Below are 17,942 nucleotides of genomic sequence, written 5' to 3'. Positions count from 1 at the left end.
GTGTGGCCTCTGCGAGGCTTTTGCGCTGCCCAAGGTGGATCTGTTAAAGGTCTTTAATAAATATCTGCTTTATTCTCTAACTCTGTCTAGCCTCTGTTCTAGGTAGCCATTTCAAGGCATCAGTCTAGACATTATTATGTATTATGTACAGATCTTTAATGATCAATACTGGAATGCTGCTCTTTCTATTTGCAGTCCAATTTAGAAATACATTAGCAGGCTTTCATGGAAGTGTAACAGAAATTAGGTAGCTTTTTATTGGTTTCAAGAATTGTCTGAAATTATTCAGGAAGGTGGTTTATGTGAAAAGTTCTGTAGATTGTTTGTACAATGTACGATGTTTAATTATTAAATACATTAATTTAAAGGGAGGATAGGATAGGATAGAGAAAGAAGAAGAAAGAAGATTATAAACCAGCAAAATCAGAGTAACATACTAGCAGCTGGCTGACACTGCAATCATGCCTACACAAATATGTCTTGGACTACTTGTTTAGAGTTAATGGTGTTGTGGCAAGATTCTGCCTGTTAACATTTAGTTAATATCAAGAGATCATTTCTCTTTATCTCCCTTGTCAACAGTGGTAATTTTTCAGTACTTTTTGCTATATCATCTGCCAAGTTTATGACATCTATTTCCAGAAGAAAAATGCACAACGTCAATAGCCTTTCACTATTTTGTTTTCTTATTTCAGAAGATGAACATAAAAATATTCTTTATGTTACTACATGCAATCCTGTTTCCTTGTACTTTATGAACATTTCTGGTAAGACTGGATACTTTGTGGATCTTTATGACCTCTTCCCAAGAACAGTTGGAAGTGTCTGGCAACCTTTTGTGACTGCAGCACCACTGGGAAATCCACTTAAAGGTCAAGTGGTTCTACATGAAGAGGAGGTAAAAAAAAATTAAATTCCAGCTAAATGTTTAGTCATGAGCGAAGTAGTGTCGTGAGGGTATGTCACTGGGGACTCCACCTCTATAGACTGGACAAGGCTACCTCCTGCCGAACGTTCTCTCTTTTACTGTACTTGTAGCTTGAGAGTTGCCTTCAGCTTTAGTTTTTAAATGGAGATTTTCCTCTTGCACTCTTTAGCTGGACAATGTCCTTTTCCATTCTTGAAGGTGAGTTTACCTGCTTATCTTCTCTTACTGAGAGAGGGAGATTGGACTTATGGGAGAAAGAGGGAGAGTGGGTCAAGTTCAGGACTCTCAGTCAAACAACATATGTTTGCAAAAAACTTAAGTTCAGATAAAGTGTTTTATGTGAACTTAAGTTCTGCTCCAATCTTGTCCCCCTTTTACTTTTCAACTAGTATATAAAAGAGACATTTTCTGAGTCACCAAGTAAATTGTTGCTTGTATTTGCTCCATATTAGTTTTGCAAATCCTTGTATTTCTTCTCTAACCTGTGAAGTGTTGAGACTAGAAGGAAGACTAACTAAGCCTTGACATCCACAATGCAAATTGAGAACCACTAACAATTTCAGTATTGTATAGGAATGTGTATTGTATTGACAGAGTGACAAAACTATCCTTTGTTCTCTCAAAAAGGAAAGAAGCCTAGAAGTTTTTCTTTTCAATTAGGTGAAAAAGCCACTTCATAGGTCTAGGGGACTTCACCTCAAACTTAAGGATAGCTAATTGAACAAGAGCCAAAAAGTCCCGCCTGGGCAATTTAGTAGAAAAAGAAGAGAACAAAGAAGCTAATTGCTTTTGTAAGGTGTTTTACCAGGAGCAAAAACCTCCTGCGCCTAGCTCAGTTTTTCTCTGTTTGTTATTTTGCCTTTTATTAAACCTTTTTGTCTCCAACACTGTAACAGAAGCCATCCTGCTGATTTTTATGCCACCAAGATAGCCGAGCTATCTTGGGTGTATTATAGACCTCCGAAAGCTTATTAAACCTAGCTCAAAGAAGTTACTATAAAAGGGTTGGTTTGACTTGAATGCTTTTTTAAAGACAACTATTGCATACTTTACACTTTCCCTTACTATCTGTGAGCTGATTGTAACATTTCCAATTCAAAATTTCTTTGCCCAGTAGTGGGAAGAGGCAACCTGCTGCTACTGTTCATTTTTTAAGATTAAAAATAGTTTATTAGGCTACCTAGCACTCACTGTGGTTTGACATGGGCATTAAATCAGTCATTATTGTTGGCTTTTTTTTTCCTTTCTTTGAATTTCTTCTGTCAATGTTTCAGTAGGTGAGAGGCTTCAACCTAGAAGAATTTTTCCTACATTGAGTTGAGGTGTTAACAGTTTTCAGTCATTTCTAGTGTTTCTGCAATGCTGTTGTTCCAGCAATATTTGTCAAGTGTTCCTGCCACTTTCTGGTGTCAGATGCTGCTGTTAAGCTCAGTGCCTTATGAGAAACACAATTCTTCTGCCTTTGGTGGAACTGCCTATGCAGGTGCAGCTGCCTATTGGATACTTTCCAATGCAAACTAGAAACAGTATGATTCTGAGGTTACCTGCTTGTTGAACGGTTATAGAAATACCACTTGGGCTATTTTGAGGTGCACATAGCACATTTTTTTGGTTCTAAATAATTCTTGGCTTCCTTTGGAGAAGTTGATGCAGGAAACTAAAACAGATGGCAGTCTGTCTTGTATCTAAAAATGTTTAGAATGTCTCACACTTTTTAATATAAAGCCAGCAATATTCTTTGCATTCCAAATCTCCAAAATTCCTACCATTTTGTTTTTTACCAAATAACAGTAGCATCTGATGTCAGAAATGAAGGTTCTTCTGTGAAGTGTTAGGTATTTATCTCAGAGTCTGGTTTTGGCTGTCTTCATGGAATATACCTTTTAGTGATGGTATGATAGATATATTTTTCAGACTCTGAAATAAAATTTGTGGCATGGGGAGATTATGGTAGTTCAGTGTCCCTTTCCAGATGACTTCAGTCATGCTATAACCTCATGTTTTTCTCTAACAAAGCTTAAATATTGCCAGTTTCAGACTTGCCTTTCTTGGCAAGTGCTACAGGTGAATACATCCTGTCTGTAAATAAGCTTGTTTTACACTGGAAAATAGTACAGAATTAAAACATTCTGAATGTTTTGCATTATCTCAGAACTTTTGACATATTTTTACCATTAAGGCGGACCTTATTCACTGTTTGTGAAAATACGTTTCATTTAATTACAAACTCGTTTGCAAAAAGTCCTATTCTTAGGACACCATTCGGAAGTAATTTTAGACTTCTTGAGAACTTAAGCAACTTAGAAAACAAAAAAAAAGAAGGAAGATTATTCTCTTGTATATTGCATGCTCATATCCATGTACTACATTGGCAGTTTATTTGGGGTGCTTTTTAAGTGAGCCATCAAAACAAAGGTTAGATGAGTGCTGCTGTTGTAGTCTTCACAACAACTGCTGTCCTTCCTTATGTTGGGGTTCAAGTGTTGAGATCACTAGTTCCCACTGAATCACAAGAGGGATTCTCAAGCAGTGTAATTTTTATACATAGAGCTTAGGTTTTATTCCTAACTCTTCCTACAGTGGAGCCATGGAAAAACCATGTGCTCTGTGCACCTGTGAAATGAGGGGGATGTTGCTGTGTATGAAATTTAATCCATTATTATTGATGTTAGCAGGTAAGCATATGGCCTAAGAGAATCATCCAAGTACCTTCTGCATTTGCTGTGAGAACAGAGGTTTCCTGAAGAGCATTTCTTCTCAGTTCAAGTAGAATATGTTTAATTGCCCTCTGGAAGTTCCTCTCTCTTTCCACTGGCTACGGAAAGAGGCTTGACATATAGTCAAGGTGCCTACATTTTAGGTGGTCTAAGATCATGGGCAGGCATAAACTCAGAACTTGCAGCATTCACATGTTAAGAAAAGTAGATTAGTGGCACATCTGCATTTCGAGCAAGGCTACAAGAGTTAGCTAGTTGTGCCACGGTGCATCAAACAAAACAAGAAAAACAAATAATATAAATAACACATTTTGATGCTTTAGAGATTCATCTGTGTTTAGTTGCAAAAAGACTAAGAAGTATTAGCAATATTTGTAAAAAAAATAACTTGCATCTATTAAATAAAGTGGCCACTTGACACCTGCTATTTCATAATAATCAATATCATCCATTAATTAGACAGTACCAAAAGCAGCTTTTTCAATGTTTTTCTTTTAATAAAGGTCTTTGGAGATTAATGTTTCTGATTAAGTTATAAAAAAAGAGTGATTTTAAATTGATGATAACCTTATTGGAAAAGATGAAATTATTATATTGTGGCTCTTCAAATAAGCTTGTGGGTTTTATCTTGTTCCCAGATAACATCCATCTAGATTCAGTAGAGCCCTCCAGTAAAATAAAATGAAAAATCACCATTTCTTCCTGTCCTTTTAAGTAAAAATTTGCTGAAAGTAAACTCCTCAGGGATTTAGCTTAATGGCACAAGTGGGAGATTTATCTGATTTTAAGCCACATTTATATCTTCTTGGAAGAAAGGGTAGATGATTTTATTCCTCATGGTGGCCATTGGTCTCAGTGAGTGCAAGCTTTTTTGACTCTATCTTTTTGTTCAGAGTAAACTCATAGACTTTGAAAGGACTCTGCAGAAATCTCAAGTAACTCTGTAAGATGGGAATTGCATTCATCTTTTCAAAGCAGCAATGCCTCTGCCATCTGTCCTCCCTGCAAGTACTTCAGGGCCTACTCTTATTTCCTGCTAGAGCTTTGTGCCCTCTGTATGCACTTTTCTTTCTGCATCTCTCACATCTACTGCTCAGAATGAGAACAAGTACAGACACAAAAGAGTTTTGATAACTTTTATGCATGATTTTATATGGGGTTTTAGGAGCAAACTGCACATGGAGAATTGATTTGCTCATAAATTAACAGCACACTTCCAGGATTTTTTACAAGCTCTTTACTGTGTTGAAAGGCCACAACTGGACAAACAGAGTAACCTACAGGCTACCTCAGGGAGCACAACAAGCTTTGTTCAGGCAGTGTCCTGCTGGCATCCTTTAACTCTGCTTTTATCTTTCTTGGTCAGGAAGTGGGGTGGGGGGGAAGGAAATGCTTTTCCCTGTCCCACGTGCTGCTGCAGTTCTGTCAAAGCTCTCTGATAACAAGGGAGTGAGAGAGTCTGTGGCACAGAAACTGACACAGAGATCCACCTCACTCACATGTAGGAGATGGCATCCATTTTTTAAAACAAGACTTCTTTTAGCAGTTTGTGATCTGGCCTGTAGCACAAGTGAGGGTCTGAACATGACAGTACCAATAACATAGTTACTCCTGTAATCTCTAGTCCCCATGATATTTTGATGCATGTCTTCAGAACAAAAGGTGTATTTTCTTATTTTCTTCAAAAACTGGTTCTTTTTTTTTAATATTATATAAGACTTTTCTATGAGTACACCTCATAGTAAAGGTCTGCTTACAGAGAAATGTGTGCACCTTCTGTAGAATGGGAGAATGCTCATTTTCCATAAGCACAAAGCTTATACCACTGCTTGTTGTTTTCAGTTCACTGAAATCTCAAGTCTCCCAAATAATCTGAAAGACAGCACTTGCATTAATTAGAATACCAGTAATCTACTTGCAAACATTTCCCTGCCTCTGAAATGTGATGGTTTGAGCCCCAAGCCATAAATTTTTGCACAGACTTTTTCCAATTGAACCTGATGAACAGTGTGTTAATGTTTGTATCTGTTCCTATTATTTACAGTGTCAGGATTGTAATGTTTCTATCACTCAAGTGATCCTTGAGTAGCTCTAATAGAAAAGGTGGGACAGGAGGCGAGAGGATGTATGGTTACCCTGCCAAGCTAAGGATCAGCCTCAGCCTGAAGCAGACTGTGTGTGCAAGCTTGCTTGCTGAGGAGATGAGCATTGAGGGCAGAACAGATCAAAAAGTTTGGGGAGAAGAATACAAGAACATTAAACTGAGTTATTTGCACTGTGCCACTCTGAAACTTTCCCGAGCTCTCCCCTCTTCTGCAAAACCATAAGGAACAACTTCCCATACCAGCAAAATGAAGTCACAGTCCTGTTTGGTTTAAGAACTTTTTAGAGGAAAATGCTGGCTAAAATAAAAACAGCAGTAAGGAAAGGGAAACTTTGCAGTAACTAAAAATAAAGGCACACCACTTCACAAGATTGGTTATTGCGTCTGTCCAGAGTTTGGAATTCCAGACACTGGGGTCGGGAGGTCACCCAAAGGTTACTTTTCTCCCAGTCAAGAACAAACAGAGCGGAATTGCACACCAACATCTTCTCCCAGCCCACTTGAAGAGTTGCCAGAGCTGCTCTTGGATGTGTTCACAAGTGACGCAAAAATCTATTCTTAAACACAGACAGAATATACATCAGTCACTTAGCACAGAAGGAAGCCATTAACATCAAAAGGGGTGGAGTAGAGAAGCTTTTTATACTACCCACTGCTCTCATAAATTTAACACTAAGTGGAAGAATGTAATTGATTCGTATGTGTTCTTTATCTCACGTGGAAGGCTAATGCTGTTTCAGAATTCTATAAATGAAATATGGCAGAAAACCAAAATCCCAAGCAAGTGTCCTATTTTTTTTTCCTGAATCACATTTCTGTAATTTTAGTTTGTAATACATAAGCAAGCTTCTTTTTTTAGAAATATTGAACTTGAACTGAAATTCCCAAATGCTCCAAATAACATGATAATATTTTAAATACGTTACCATATTTAGCTTCAAATTACTGTCATTATTAAAGCTAACTCTCACAAATATTTCTAGTGAAAGTATGAAGAGTACCCAAAGAGAACAAAACTGCTGTGACTCAGATTGTTCATATTTGTTTTATTTAGGGGAATTCGTGGGAATTTACGTTTTACTTCCTTAACGTCTATTGTGTGTTATTGCACATGTTGTACGTAGGCAGTTTACTTTTAGTAAGTCCTTGCAGAACCTAATGTCCTTGCAGAAGTGAACGTTTGCTTGAATGGCAAACAAAAAATTGAGCCCAAGGCTTAATTAACTTATTCATTTGTACCTTTTGAATTTCATTTGATGCAGTTAAGACTGGCCCTGAATGCTTATTGTCTTGAATTCTTAGTTAAACACATTAGGAGCAGCTATAGTGCATTGCAAAAAGAAATGTTTAAAAAGCCCCCATCATTTGATAGCATGTGTGACCCTTAGGCATCAAGTAACAAATGAGAAATCTGAAGTTCAAAATTTAGCACACCATTTTTCATGTGATGGAGATTTGCACCATCCCATCTGCTTCTGGTCTCCATCCTTTTGAGTCATCCTGCTGTCCTCCAACAGCTGTCCCACCTCTGACACTATAAGCTGTCAGAGAGTGCAGGTCACAGAAGGATTGTCACATCCTGGGATATTTAATATCCACAGGCTCCACAGTATCAGAAGTATGAACTTCGAGAGAAAGTACTAAGCCATTTCTTCTTTCACCAGTTTGTCACCTTCAGTGGGACTTAAGCATAAAAACTGAAATGAGGTATTTTAGTGACTTGACAGAACTAATTGGTATGTCTCTTATCTGTAGCTGCATCATAGACATGTAAGCCATACTAATCCAGTTCCTAGATGTTATGCAGAAGTGAATGTGAGATGTATAGATAAAATGCTGTGGAAAAACAGTAGTATCATTCCAGCCCTTGCATGTACTTAACCTCTTCAGTTTCTCTATGAACTTTGAAATGAACCAAGAAAATCCAGCTTACATTTTGCAACAAAATCTTAATCATCTTTTCAAAATGCCATAAGTGGCTCAAATTGCAAAAGTGCTTCAGATAGATTTGTTGCAGTCTCTTAAACAAGACTGAGATGAACATGGATCTGCTTTTCATTTTCAGAGCAATGTTGTGTTGTTGCTGGATACAAGCAACGGTGCCCTTCGCCGACTTTTGCTCTTGCCAGATACTCAAGACTCTCCTAAAAGAACATCTTGGTGGAGAAACAAGGAAGAGAAGGTGAGGAATAGCACCTGCCCCTATTATACTAAGTTTTTTTAAAAGCAAATGTCAGTATTGGAAAAACAGGATCAATAAGTTTTTCCTTGTTTTACAGCCCAAGCATTTATTTAATTGTTTACTCTTATGTATGTCTAAATGTCTTACACATAAAATAGCATTGTTATGGACTAGTGACATAAAAAATATAAATAAATTTTCTGAAGATACATGTCTTTAAAATATCCCTTTTTAGGGCTGGAACTGGAAATAATGGAATATTTTGTTACAATGAATTATGTCCAACATAATGAACGCAATTATGATACAATTTATGACTCGGAACAAGGCAAGCTAGATAGCATTTTGAGAGGTAATTAAAGCTGTGGATTCTTCTAAATAAATGAAAAAAAAATAGTACACTTTCAGAGGAGTCAGGGAAACTCACTGGAACAAATCTAACAAACACTGATTGTCCTATGATGTATGTTTATACAGAGCAGCTACAAAATGTGCCGAGAGTTTTCACACAAAAACTGGCTGGTGTTCTACAAAGAAACAGGGTAAGAGTAAATTATATCCTTATATTAAATTGCTTTAAATCAGATCTCCTTGTGTATATCCCTAACTGATTATTCTTTTCTTGGCTTCCAATTTTATAGAAACCACCTTATTGTACTGGATGTATTGGAGGGTCAAACTCACACCATCTCACTTCCAATCAGTCTGAAATCTGTTTTCCTGGTGGCTGAAGACCGGTGGCTCTTGGTGGAAAACGAGACAAATAAGTTAGTTCCGCCTAGTTTTCTCAATGGCATTATTTCTTGTTTGTGTCTCATTTGTGTACAGGAGTTTCACTTCTGGTCTCACACTTGTTTTTTTCTCTTTGTGAAACTGGCTGGACTTAAAAGGTTGGTGTTTAAGATGCAGATTTGCTGTGGTGAAAATGCAAATAGACTTTTAGAGTAGGAAATGAAGAGGATATTCCAGCCTCTGGAAGTCTAAACTAGCTTTGATCATATGTGTGTTAATATTAATTTTACTAAGGTGATATTGATCTTTAGAAATGAGAATGTTGGTGGACCTATCTCTGGAAATACAGACATGTAGTCCAGAGTTAGTGCCTGCTTCCTTTACTTTCATGGTCACATGAAAGAAACGTTACTCTGCTGTCTCATTTTTATAAATGCACGTCAAATGAAAGTGTGTAAATAGTTGCCAGAAGACAAATCTGCTATTTGCTGGCTTACCCTTTCCTATCTCACAGATGTTTGGGAAATTATATTTGGTTTTAGCAAAAGGTGTTGATAACCTTGTTTATATAAATGTAGGATGTGTTCTCTGTTTCAGAAGATAGGAGTCCTTGTTTAGAGTGACAAGTTTAATCAGGAATTATTACAAATGTGTATCTTTTACAGGAAATTTCTTTTAACCAAGCATGCCCATATGGAAGCTCAAGGCAGTGAGGTTTGCCAGCTGCATGCATTGAGTGAAGAGCCAGCTGATATGGGATTTGGCTTAACAACAGGTACTGAATGCAAGCTTCACTAATTCCTTTTTTTTTTTGTTCTTTTTGTCATTTCTGTTTGCAGCTGCACAAACAAGACTCTTTAAAGATCTGAGTAACCATCTCTTGTGTTCTGTTTTTGCCCCCTTATCATATTTGGTTAATAATAACAGCTTTTCTCAAGGCATGGCACATTCCATGCTCAAACTTCAAGTGGTTTGAATAAAGCATTTTTGTTTCATTCGAGCATTCAAGACCCTCAGTCATGGACTTTCAGCAAACAGGCAAGCACATAGAATAGAAAAGGAAGAAAGATGACTAGGCAGGTATTAGAACAGGAAATGAAGGGAACAAATACACTAATGATTCCAGGCTGTAGGCTGTTGCAGGTCTGCTACTCACATTCAGATGAGGTAGAAAACATTTCCCAGCCCTTAGAAAAATACAAACCAGCTACTGTTAAAACAGAGCAGAGGTCACAGTTTCTGTGGTTCTGTTGATAGTGTGCAGGAGGCCATTGGGGCCATCACACCTGTGTTAAAAGATGGGGGGAATTTGATCAGTAAAACTCCCAGATGGTGCTAGGCATTGAGGCATGTCTTAGTTACACAGTAAGGCAGAAATCTGCAATGGTCATCATTCTGCCTGGTAAGATCTGTCTATCTTCAAATCTGATAACATTTTCAACCCTGAACATTTGATTGCGGTGCACAAAATCTTTATTGTGCTTGGGGGTTTAATAAGACTGGAAGTATATGTGCATCCCATCTAACATAGGTTCATAGGTTTTGGTCATTACATATCAGAGAGACAGAGGAAACAGAGAAACCACTTTATATCTCGTAAAGAAGGAACAAGTTTTGTTTTGGTTATTGTGGCTAGCATAAATAAGAAAAATGAGATTAACACAGTGTAAACATGGTATAAGCAAATGTTATTGACAAATAAAAGGGCTTCATTTACATAAACAGCAACCAGGTGGATACCAAAAACTAACCATAGCCTAAATATCCAGAATCCTTTTTAACTCTTGTACAGTTTACTCTACCAACTTATCAAGTGCTATCAGAGCACAGTAGTTTCCTTCCTCTTACTACCTTATTTAGAAACCATTCTGGAGTATCATACCTCAGATGGATAGAAATGTTATTATAATTTCCAGTCTCAAACTATTTGTGGGCAGTTTATTGTTGCATGCTTTCTGTGCTATTTTTATGCTTCGTTATCTTGTTTCTCCTCTTCCAATCTGAAACGTTATCATATCCCCTGTCCACCTTTTTCCAAATCATCCAGTGAACCCCAAATGTAACATCTTCAGTCTGTTCTTGTTCTTTGAGGCAGAATCTGTGGCAGGAGAGCTAAAAAAAGGTAGACTAGTGTGGGTTTAGTGCTGACCCAGACTATTTATCCTTTGAGGGAGGAAAGATTTTCTCCCACTGCCATGTAAACAAGATAGTCTTGTGCTCATCAAAGTGGAAACAGTGCAGAACTAAAGATAGCAGGTTCTGTTAGACTATGTTGGTAATTTGAGGCAAGGTTAAAGGCTTTCACAGATGCACAGGATAAAACTCAGCTTTTCTTAGCTTAAAGACAAAGAAAACCAAACCATTATTCAACAGAAATGCATTACAAATTACAAATAACATTATTTAAATTACAAAACAGCAAGAGAGTCACCAAGAAATGTCACATTGACACTTACCTGTGCAAACCTATGTTTTGCCTTCTGGTGCATTTGCATTATAACAATTTTCAATGGGATCACATGCTGTTCTGTTATATTCCATAGGCTTCCTGCCTCATTTGTACAGTAGAGGGCAAAATTAAGTGGTATAAGCAACTATAAAGCTAGTATTTCCTGATTTTAAGTACTTGACTTTACCAAAATAGGATTATTTCCTTCTCCTCTGTGTTATAGTATCGTATAATCAGATCTGGTTTTTAGTAATTTTATACTCAAAGTAATAGCCAATGTTCAGTGCTCAGCACTCTTACAGTTAATATCATTTCCTATTGCACATCTGGATTTAATGACTTTTATTTTGTTGAATTTTCCTGTTTAGTGTCAGAATTGTGTGTGCCTCATGCAGTTTCAACTGACCAGCTATCTTCAGAAAACCTCAGTGCAGCTGTGGGACAAAAGATCAGCTCCCCCAACAGGATCTTCTCAGATGAGCATAATTATGCTACTATTGTCATTGGTTTCCCTGACCTCCTGGTAAATACTCAGCATTATTGTACAATGAAATAATACAGTCTCATTTATTCTGTAACCCGTTAAGTACCTGTTTACTAAACGATTTGGAAAAAGAAGGGTATGACAGCAAGGAAGAAATTCATGTAGTGTACACCGTTTGTTATGGTAGTCTAATCTAGAAGCATGTAGGTGGTTTTTTAGGTAATAAGAAATGGGGCAATACAATGTCTAGCACAGACAAAATACATTTTTAGTAAGCTCTGAACAGTGCTGGCTACAGTAATATTTTCTAAATCACATGTTTTTACAGTTTTTTAATTAAGCATAACCTCTGAGAAAAAGGATATCCATACAATTTTGAACTGTTCAGTGTAAACTTCTTGTCCAATGTGCAGCAGGTAGCAAGACTACGTCAAGGAAAAAGAAAAAAACAATACAGAAAATTATAGCAAAACTATAAAGCCCCTTCACTACTGAATAATGTAGCTGTGTGTAACTACTATATGTAAGTGTGCTCACTGCCATGACACAGTTGGAAAAGGACCAGAAAAGAAAGTGAAACTTAGCAGTCTAGAGCTGTTGCAAAGAGTAAAGGCAAACTCAGAGAAAATACAAGCAGTGTGTTTAATTCTTTGGACTTTTTTAATATTTGCCACCTAATGGTACATAAAAAGGGTAGTGATCATGGAATAAATAATTGTATGTCATGTTTGTTTGATAAATTGGGGCAAATTATAAAGTGTAACTGTTAACACACATGAATAAGCCAAATGACAGAAGAAAATTCATTGCAATACAAAATTATTCAAAAATATGTTTTTGTCAATAAGACTGTCTTTGCAATTAGCTTTTGATTTTTCCTTGGTTTGGTTTTATATTATCAGATGGTTTATTCAAGCTGTTCATATTACTTACAGTAGATGTGATTTTATTGCTGGAAAAGGGAGGTTGTCTAGAGGAGGGAGTACTAAAGAAGCTGCACACTTCAGTACGAACATACTAATGCGGCTGGTGAAGCATTTTTGGCTCTGCCTGATTTAGAATGTGGTACCACCTTTCCTCATATATAGTTTTAGATATCCATGTGAATTTCAAAGAGGGAGTGTTAAGGGTTGATGTAAGAATGATGGGGCAAAATTTCACATGCAGTGTTTAGTGGTGGTGGTGTAGGTGTTTAGTGTGAGCAAGGTATCTGAGCTCTGACTTGCAATAGCAGTGCTCAATTGACCAAACACTGAGACCTTGGAGATGATTTTTTTGCCAGACTCTTTCAACCATAGTGTGAGATGAAGCCACTGGCTTTCATGTAGAGACCTACACTTCAATCTCTGAACCTGGAGCTAAGTCCCAGCCTTACTGCTTATCTTTGAATCAATTACTGAATATCTATTTGCATTTATCTATATTAGTGGAACCCTAACAGTTTTTTACGTAGCTTGATTCCAAATCCGGTTATTTCAATGCTTTCTGTTCCTGGTTCAAGTAAAAAGGAAAAAAGTCAATTCAGCTTCAGATCTTCAGAGCATCTTGATGCCTTAAAGTCATGTAGATGGTTTGCTGGTTTTCACTCCCTGTAGGAGTTTTTGATGTCAAAATAATCCAGGTCATTCCTTGTCATGCAGTAGCGTAAGAAGTAACCACAATAGCCACATTTGATTGGAAATTAAATAAGAAGTGTAACTTATCAAGAAGTGTTTTTTCTTAGATTTAATAATAGGGATGTTTTCTTCAGTAGACACCTTCTCTTTTGCAGTCTCCCAGTGAAGTGTATAGCTGGAAGAGAAACTCCTCTCTGAGTCACAAACGTGCTTCTCCTTCTGATCCACTTTATTATGGAGCCCAGAGGAAAACAGGAGCTGCAAAACAAACCAATTGTGTTACTTTATTGGCTTCTAATCAAATAGTCCGAATTTTAGCACCCGGAGATGTGCCCCTGAAAGACATTTACCCAAAAGGTAAGAGGTTCATATACCTGTGCTGCAGCACACTTGTTTTTTGTTTCATAATCTGCTATCACTCATTAATTTTTCCAGAATGTTCTTAAATAGTCACAGAGCAAGCATTTGAGAAGGACTGTAGTTGCACTTTTAAAATCAATCTGAATCTTATTAGCATGCTGAATTATACTTCTGAGGAATTAACAGGGTGTCTACACTGTGGATATCTCAGTAGATTTCCCTCTGTCTGCAGAGGAAACCCAGTACAAGGTTTATCAGGTGCCCCTTATTCTAGCATTGCAGGCTTCAGTGAGTAACAGCTCTGCATTCACCTTAACCATCACCTTCATGACTAGGCAAGCTTCAGTCACTCCTGCCTTCTCTCCAAACTGAAGAGACCCAGACTGTTTAGTTCTTCTCCTGTCCAAGAGAATCTTGCATGAACAACATTCACATGCAACAAAACCATCCTCCCTTCTGACACTAATAAAGCAGGTGTAGATTACAGATCTTCAGACATTTTTATTGCTGCCATGACAAGCTTTCTGTTGTCATTATAACTTCAGCTTCTTCAGCCAATAATTGAAAATACAAATTAGTACTAAATAACAGCATTTGTGAGTTTTGCGTTAATTACCTTTAGGAATCTCCAAAGTTTACTATCAAAAAAGAAAATGCCCAAAATATTTGTGTATGGTAGAATGGCTTGATTTCATCAGCAGAAGAAGCTATTCCTGATTTAGTCCCCGTGTGAACTCTCTGACCCAGACTAAACATTTTATTCCAAATTAACTCAAATAGAATGAATGATCTAATCTACCTGTCCTCATTTAACACAGATCAATTTCCCTGTATGGAGAAACCCTTTTATTTATTACCAAGAGGATAAAACATTTACTTGACTAAAGAAGCCAAGTCAAGGATATTAACAAGGTAGAAAACTTCAGTTACCTCCTTTTGTAACTGAAGGAAAGATTACCTCTTAAAAAGATTAAAATTAATAAAATTAGTTGGAGTTACAATCTTGGAACTAATTATACAACTTCAGGCTGTAATCTTCTCATACTTTATAAAATGCAGAATGGTCACACTGGGTCACTTTTTCCAGGTTTTCACAGAAAAAAAATAAATCTGAATCAGAAGTAGATGTTTTAGAGGATAAATCTTCTGAGCTTTTTGTTAAAATTAGTTTACTAATTTGGGAGTGAGAGAGGTATCTTCCCTCAGTGCTTCCAAATAATACCTAAATTGAGATCTTGACAAAGATCTAAAAGATCTTTTATTTCTAAAAGCTTTTAAGTTGCTCTGCTATACAACACCTTGTATTGCTAGTTTATTATGATTAAAAACCAGTGGACATTCTTCATGAATCCAGGATACCAGTAACCTGAGCATATTATCAGTCTGAGAATTGGCTTCTGTCTGACCAAGCAGTTTAATTTTTTTCTCAGCTGTGATGAAATATATTTATGAATAGGGATTCATAGTTTTAATTGTATAGAAAATTGTATGAGGTTTTCACAGTGCTTTATGGCCGTTTAAGTTGAAAGATTTCATACCCTGAAAATCGTTATCATTGATTTTTCTTTTCTGAATATGTTTTAATTTATGAATTATAAAGACTAATTTTAACTGAATCATGTTTAATGTAACCTTACGGATTCAGTTAAATAGGCCTGAGCAAGACTCTAGGTTTTCTATTCCATAGTCTTTTCAGGACTTTTTCAAGACATTTCCATTTATCAGTTAATGGCTGGATTTTCTAGTGGAGGAGCTATGAGGGAAATCCTGTGTCGACCTGTGCTACTCAGCATGTCATGAAAAAAATAAAATTAATTAACACTGAGGTAACAGTGCTGATGATAGTGGTTATTATTCATGGTAGGAAGGATTTACCCTGGAGAATTACGAGAAGGACTACAATTCTGGATGCAATAGAAACAACAGGTGAGATTCGGTATAGATGAATATGTAGAGGAAGAAAAAATCCTAATTTTACATAAAAAAAGGTGGGGATTATGAGAACATCTTACAAGCATTATTTTGCTGTCACGATAGATGGTTTCATTAAGATAGCAGTTCAAAGCTCAGTAGCACTTGAAAAAAGCAACTGAAATGTTAAGAATTACTAGGGAAGAAACAGAAAAAAGCAGAGAACCTCTTTGTGCTGTTGTACAAATCCATGTGTCCTTAACACTGTTCAGTTTTGGTCCTCCGTCTCAAGGTGAGTGAAGGCTGAACTGGGATGAGTTCAGAAAAAGACAAGAATGAGCAAGATTGCATTGGCCAACCCTCCAACATGTGAAGACAAGATCAGGAGAGGGACATATGGTAGAGTTCAACAAAAACATGTATGGCATGGAGATTTGGAAAAAACCAACAGTTTTGCACTCAGTACCAGAGTTAGGGAGCAGCTAATGAAGCTATTAGGAGCTTCATGGGAACAAACAAGACACAGTTCTTCATAGAGTACTAACCTGTGAAACCACTTCCCAAAGGATGTTGTGAATGCTGAAATGCAGATCCAGAAGAAAACTGGACAAACTCCTGGAAAGTTAACTAAATACATAGATATCAAAACATAGACAGTACATTCATTTTAAGAAGCCCCTAGATTGGAACTGGCTGGTGGCTGGAAGAAAATACCATGTGCACTTGTCTGTTCTTACGCATTTCAAGCACCTAACTACTCTTGGAGACAGAAGACTAGATTAGAGGGACCTAGTATTGCCATTGTTATGGCACAAATCGAAACTATTTCCAAGTGAAAAAGGGAAGACAGGAAAAGAGAAGCATGTGTCTTTGTGCTCACTTGGAAGGTGAAATAATAAGGTAGTAGCCCTTATGATGCCCATTTGAGATTCTGTTTTTGCAACCTTCTCTGCTGGACTGTTGTTTCTTTTGGAGTTTGCCCCTCAGTCTCACTAATTGACAGAATATTTGATTGAATACACATCACCTGCTACCAATTGCTGCTTAACAGTCTTGGTCTCTTGAAATTCAGTGCTGCTTAGTCCTATTTGTGCTCCATTGTTTCTGTTTTGGAAACCTGTAGTTACTTACCTATGAAAGTTGTATCCTTCCCTGGGAGATGGTATAGTGAAGCAAAGGCATCCTGCTATGTGAAATCAATGTGTCCGTCCCTTGAAACTCTTGCACTACTGTCTCCTGTTGCCTTTGAGAAGTTGTTTTATATTTTTGATGTTGTTTCTGTATCTATCAGATTTTCTTTCTCATCTTCTTGGACAACTGGTCAGTTCTGGCATACAGCCTTCCATTTCTATTAATAATTCAAAGTACTCAGCCAAACTCTAGCATGCTCCAATATGTATTAGTGAAGCTGTTCCAGGAACAATAACCAAAGAAATATTTGTCTGTATGTTTTATTGGAACTGTAAACCAAATGATAATTATTTTTGAAAATAAATTATAACAAGTAATAATTTCCCCAGAGACTGCCAAATAGATGTATGGACACAAAATATAAACTCAGACAAGAGATCATGACAAAATCCAGAAAAGAAGAATTAATGTTTATTCTAAAAACAAGACTGTAAAGACGAGGGACTACTTGAGATCAAATATTTACTTGGATTCTCAGCACTTTCTATAGATGAACATAAAACAACACCCTATTACTGAGCGTGTATCTCTGTGAGTATAACAGTAACTGGAACATGTAGTGTAACACAATGTTACCAAAATAGCCTTGACACGTCACCTGGTCCACCTGTTTATATAGGGACAGGATGACACGTGTAGTCTCTTCTTAACTGAGGTTTGTCAAACAACTGGCCTATTGCATTGGTTCGTTCTCCTTGTATAAGAAAAGCTTTTCATGGTATCCATCTTTTCTTTCTCTAAACAAAACTGAATACTTCATGTCACCTTCACTCACTCAGGATAATATCACTCTCTTTATAACAATCTTCTCAATAGGATTGGATTGTTTTTTTAAAAAACCCTCTGCTTAGACAAGAAAAAAAGTCTTTGCATTTGTCCTTATAACCCATCTGTTCTGACCATTTTGTCATCCTCAGGACTATTTCATGTCACAGAACGATGGAATGGGTAAGGTTGGAAGGGACAACTTGAGGTCATCTGATCCAATCTCCCTGCTCAGCAGGATCCTCTAAAGTATGTTACTCAGGATTGGGTCAAAACAGTTCCTCTCCAGGGAAGGAAACTCTACAATCTCTCTGGGCATCCAGTTCCAGTGATCAGTCACTATCACAGTGTAGAAGTTTTTCTCATGTTCAGGTGCATAATTTTCTGTCTGTTGCCTGTGACAGTGGTCACAGGGGTTTTCAGGTGAGGCAAGAGACGAGAATGTTGACTTCATGTTCAGAAGGCTTGAATTATTATTTTATTTTACATATATATATATATAT

At 37.0% G+C, this 17,942-nt stretch overlaps 1 protein-coding gene across 1 annotated transcript in view; it reads left to right on the top strand.

Annotated features, from left to right (window-relative positions):
• VWA8 (von Willebrand factor A domain containing 8) overlaps nucleotides 1-17,942 on the top strand; it is a 168,820-nt gene that overhangs the window by 107,641 nt on the left and 43,237 nt on the right. The window contains exons 28-34 of the mRNA XM_031056817.1: nucleotides 696-898; nucleotides 7,815-7,931; nucleotides 8,409-8,473; nucleotides 8,573-8,698; nucleotides 9,329-9,438; nucleotides 11,481-11,635; nucleotides 13,368-13,569. Coding sequence (XP_030912677.1) covers nucleotides 696-898; nucleotides 7,815-7,931; nucleotides 8,409-8,473; nucleotides 8,573-8,698; nucleotides 9,329-9,438; nucleotides 11,481-11,635; nucleotides 13,368-13,569 — 978 coding nt within the window. The remainder of the gene's footprint in view (nucleotides 1-695; nucleotides 899-7,814; nucleotides 7,932-8,408; nucleotides 8,474-8,572; nucleotides 8,699-9,328; nucleotides 9,439-11,480; nucleotides 11,636-13,367; nucleotides 13,570-17,942) is intronic.

This window comes from Geospiza fortis, unplaced genomic scaffold (assembly GCF_000277835.1).
Source record: "Geospiza fortis unplaced genomic scaffold, GeoFor_1.0 scaffold194, whole genome shotgun sequence".
In the NCBI taxonomy this organism is placed as follows: domain Eukaryota; kingdom Metazoa; phylum Chordata; class Aves; order Passeriformes; family Thraupidae; genus Geospiza; species Geospiza fortis.
Note: the sequence above shows the minus strand (reverse complement) of the source record. Positions and strands in the feature narration are given on the sequence as shown.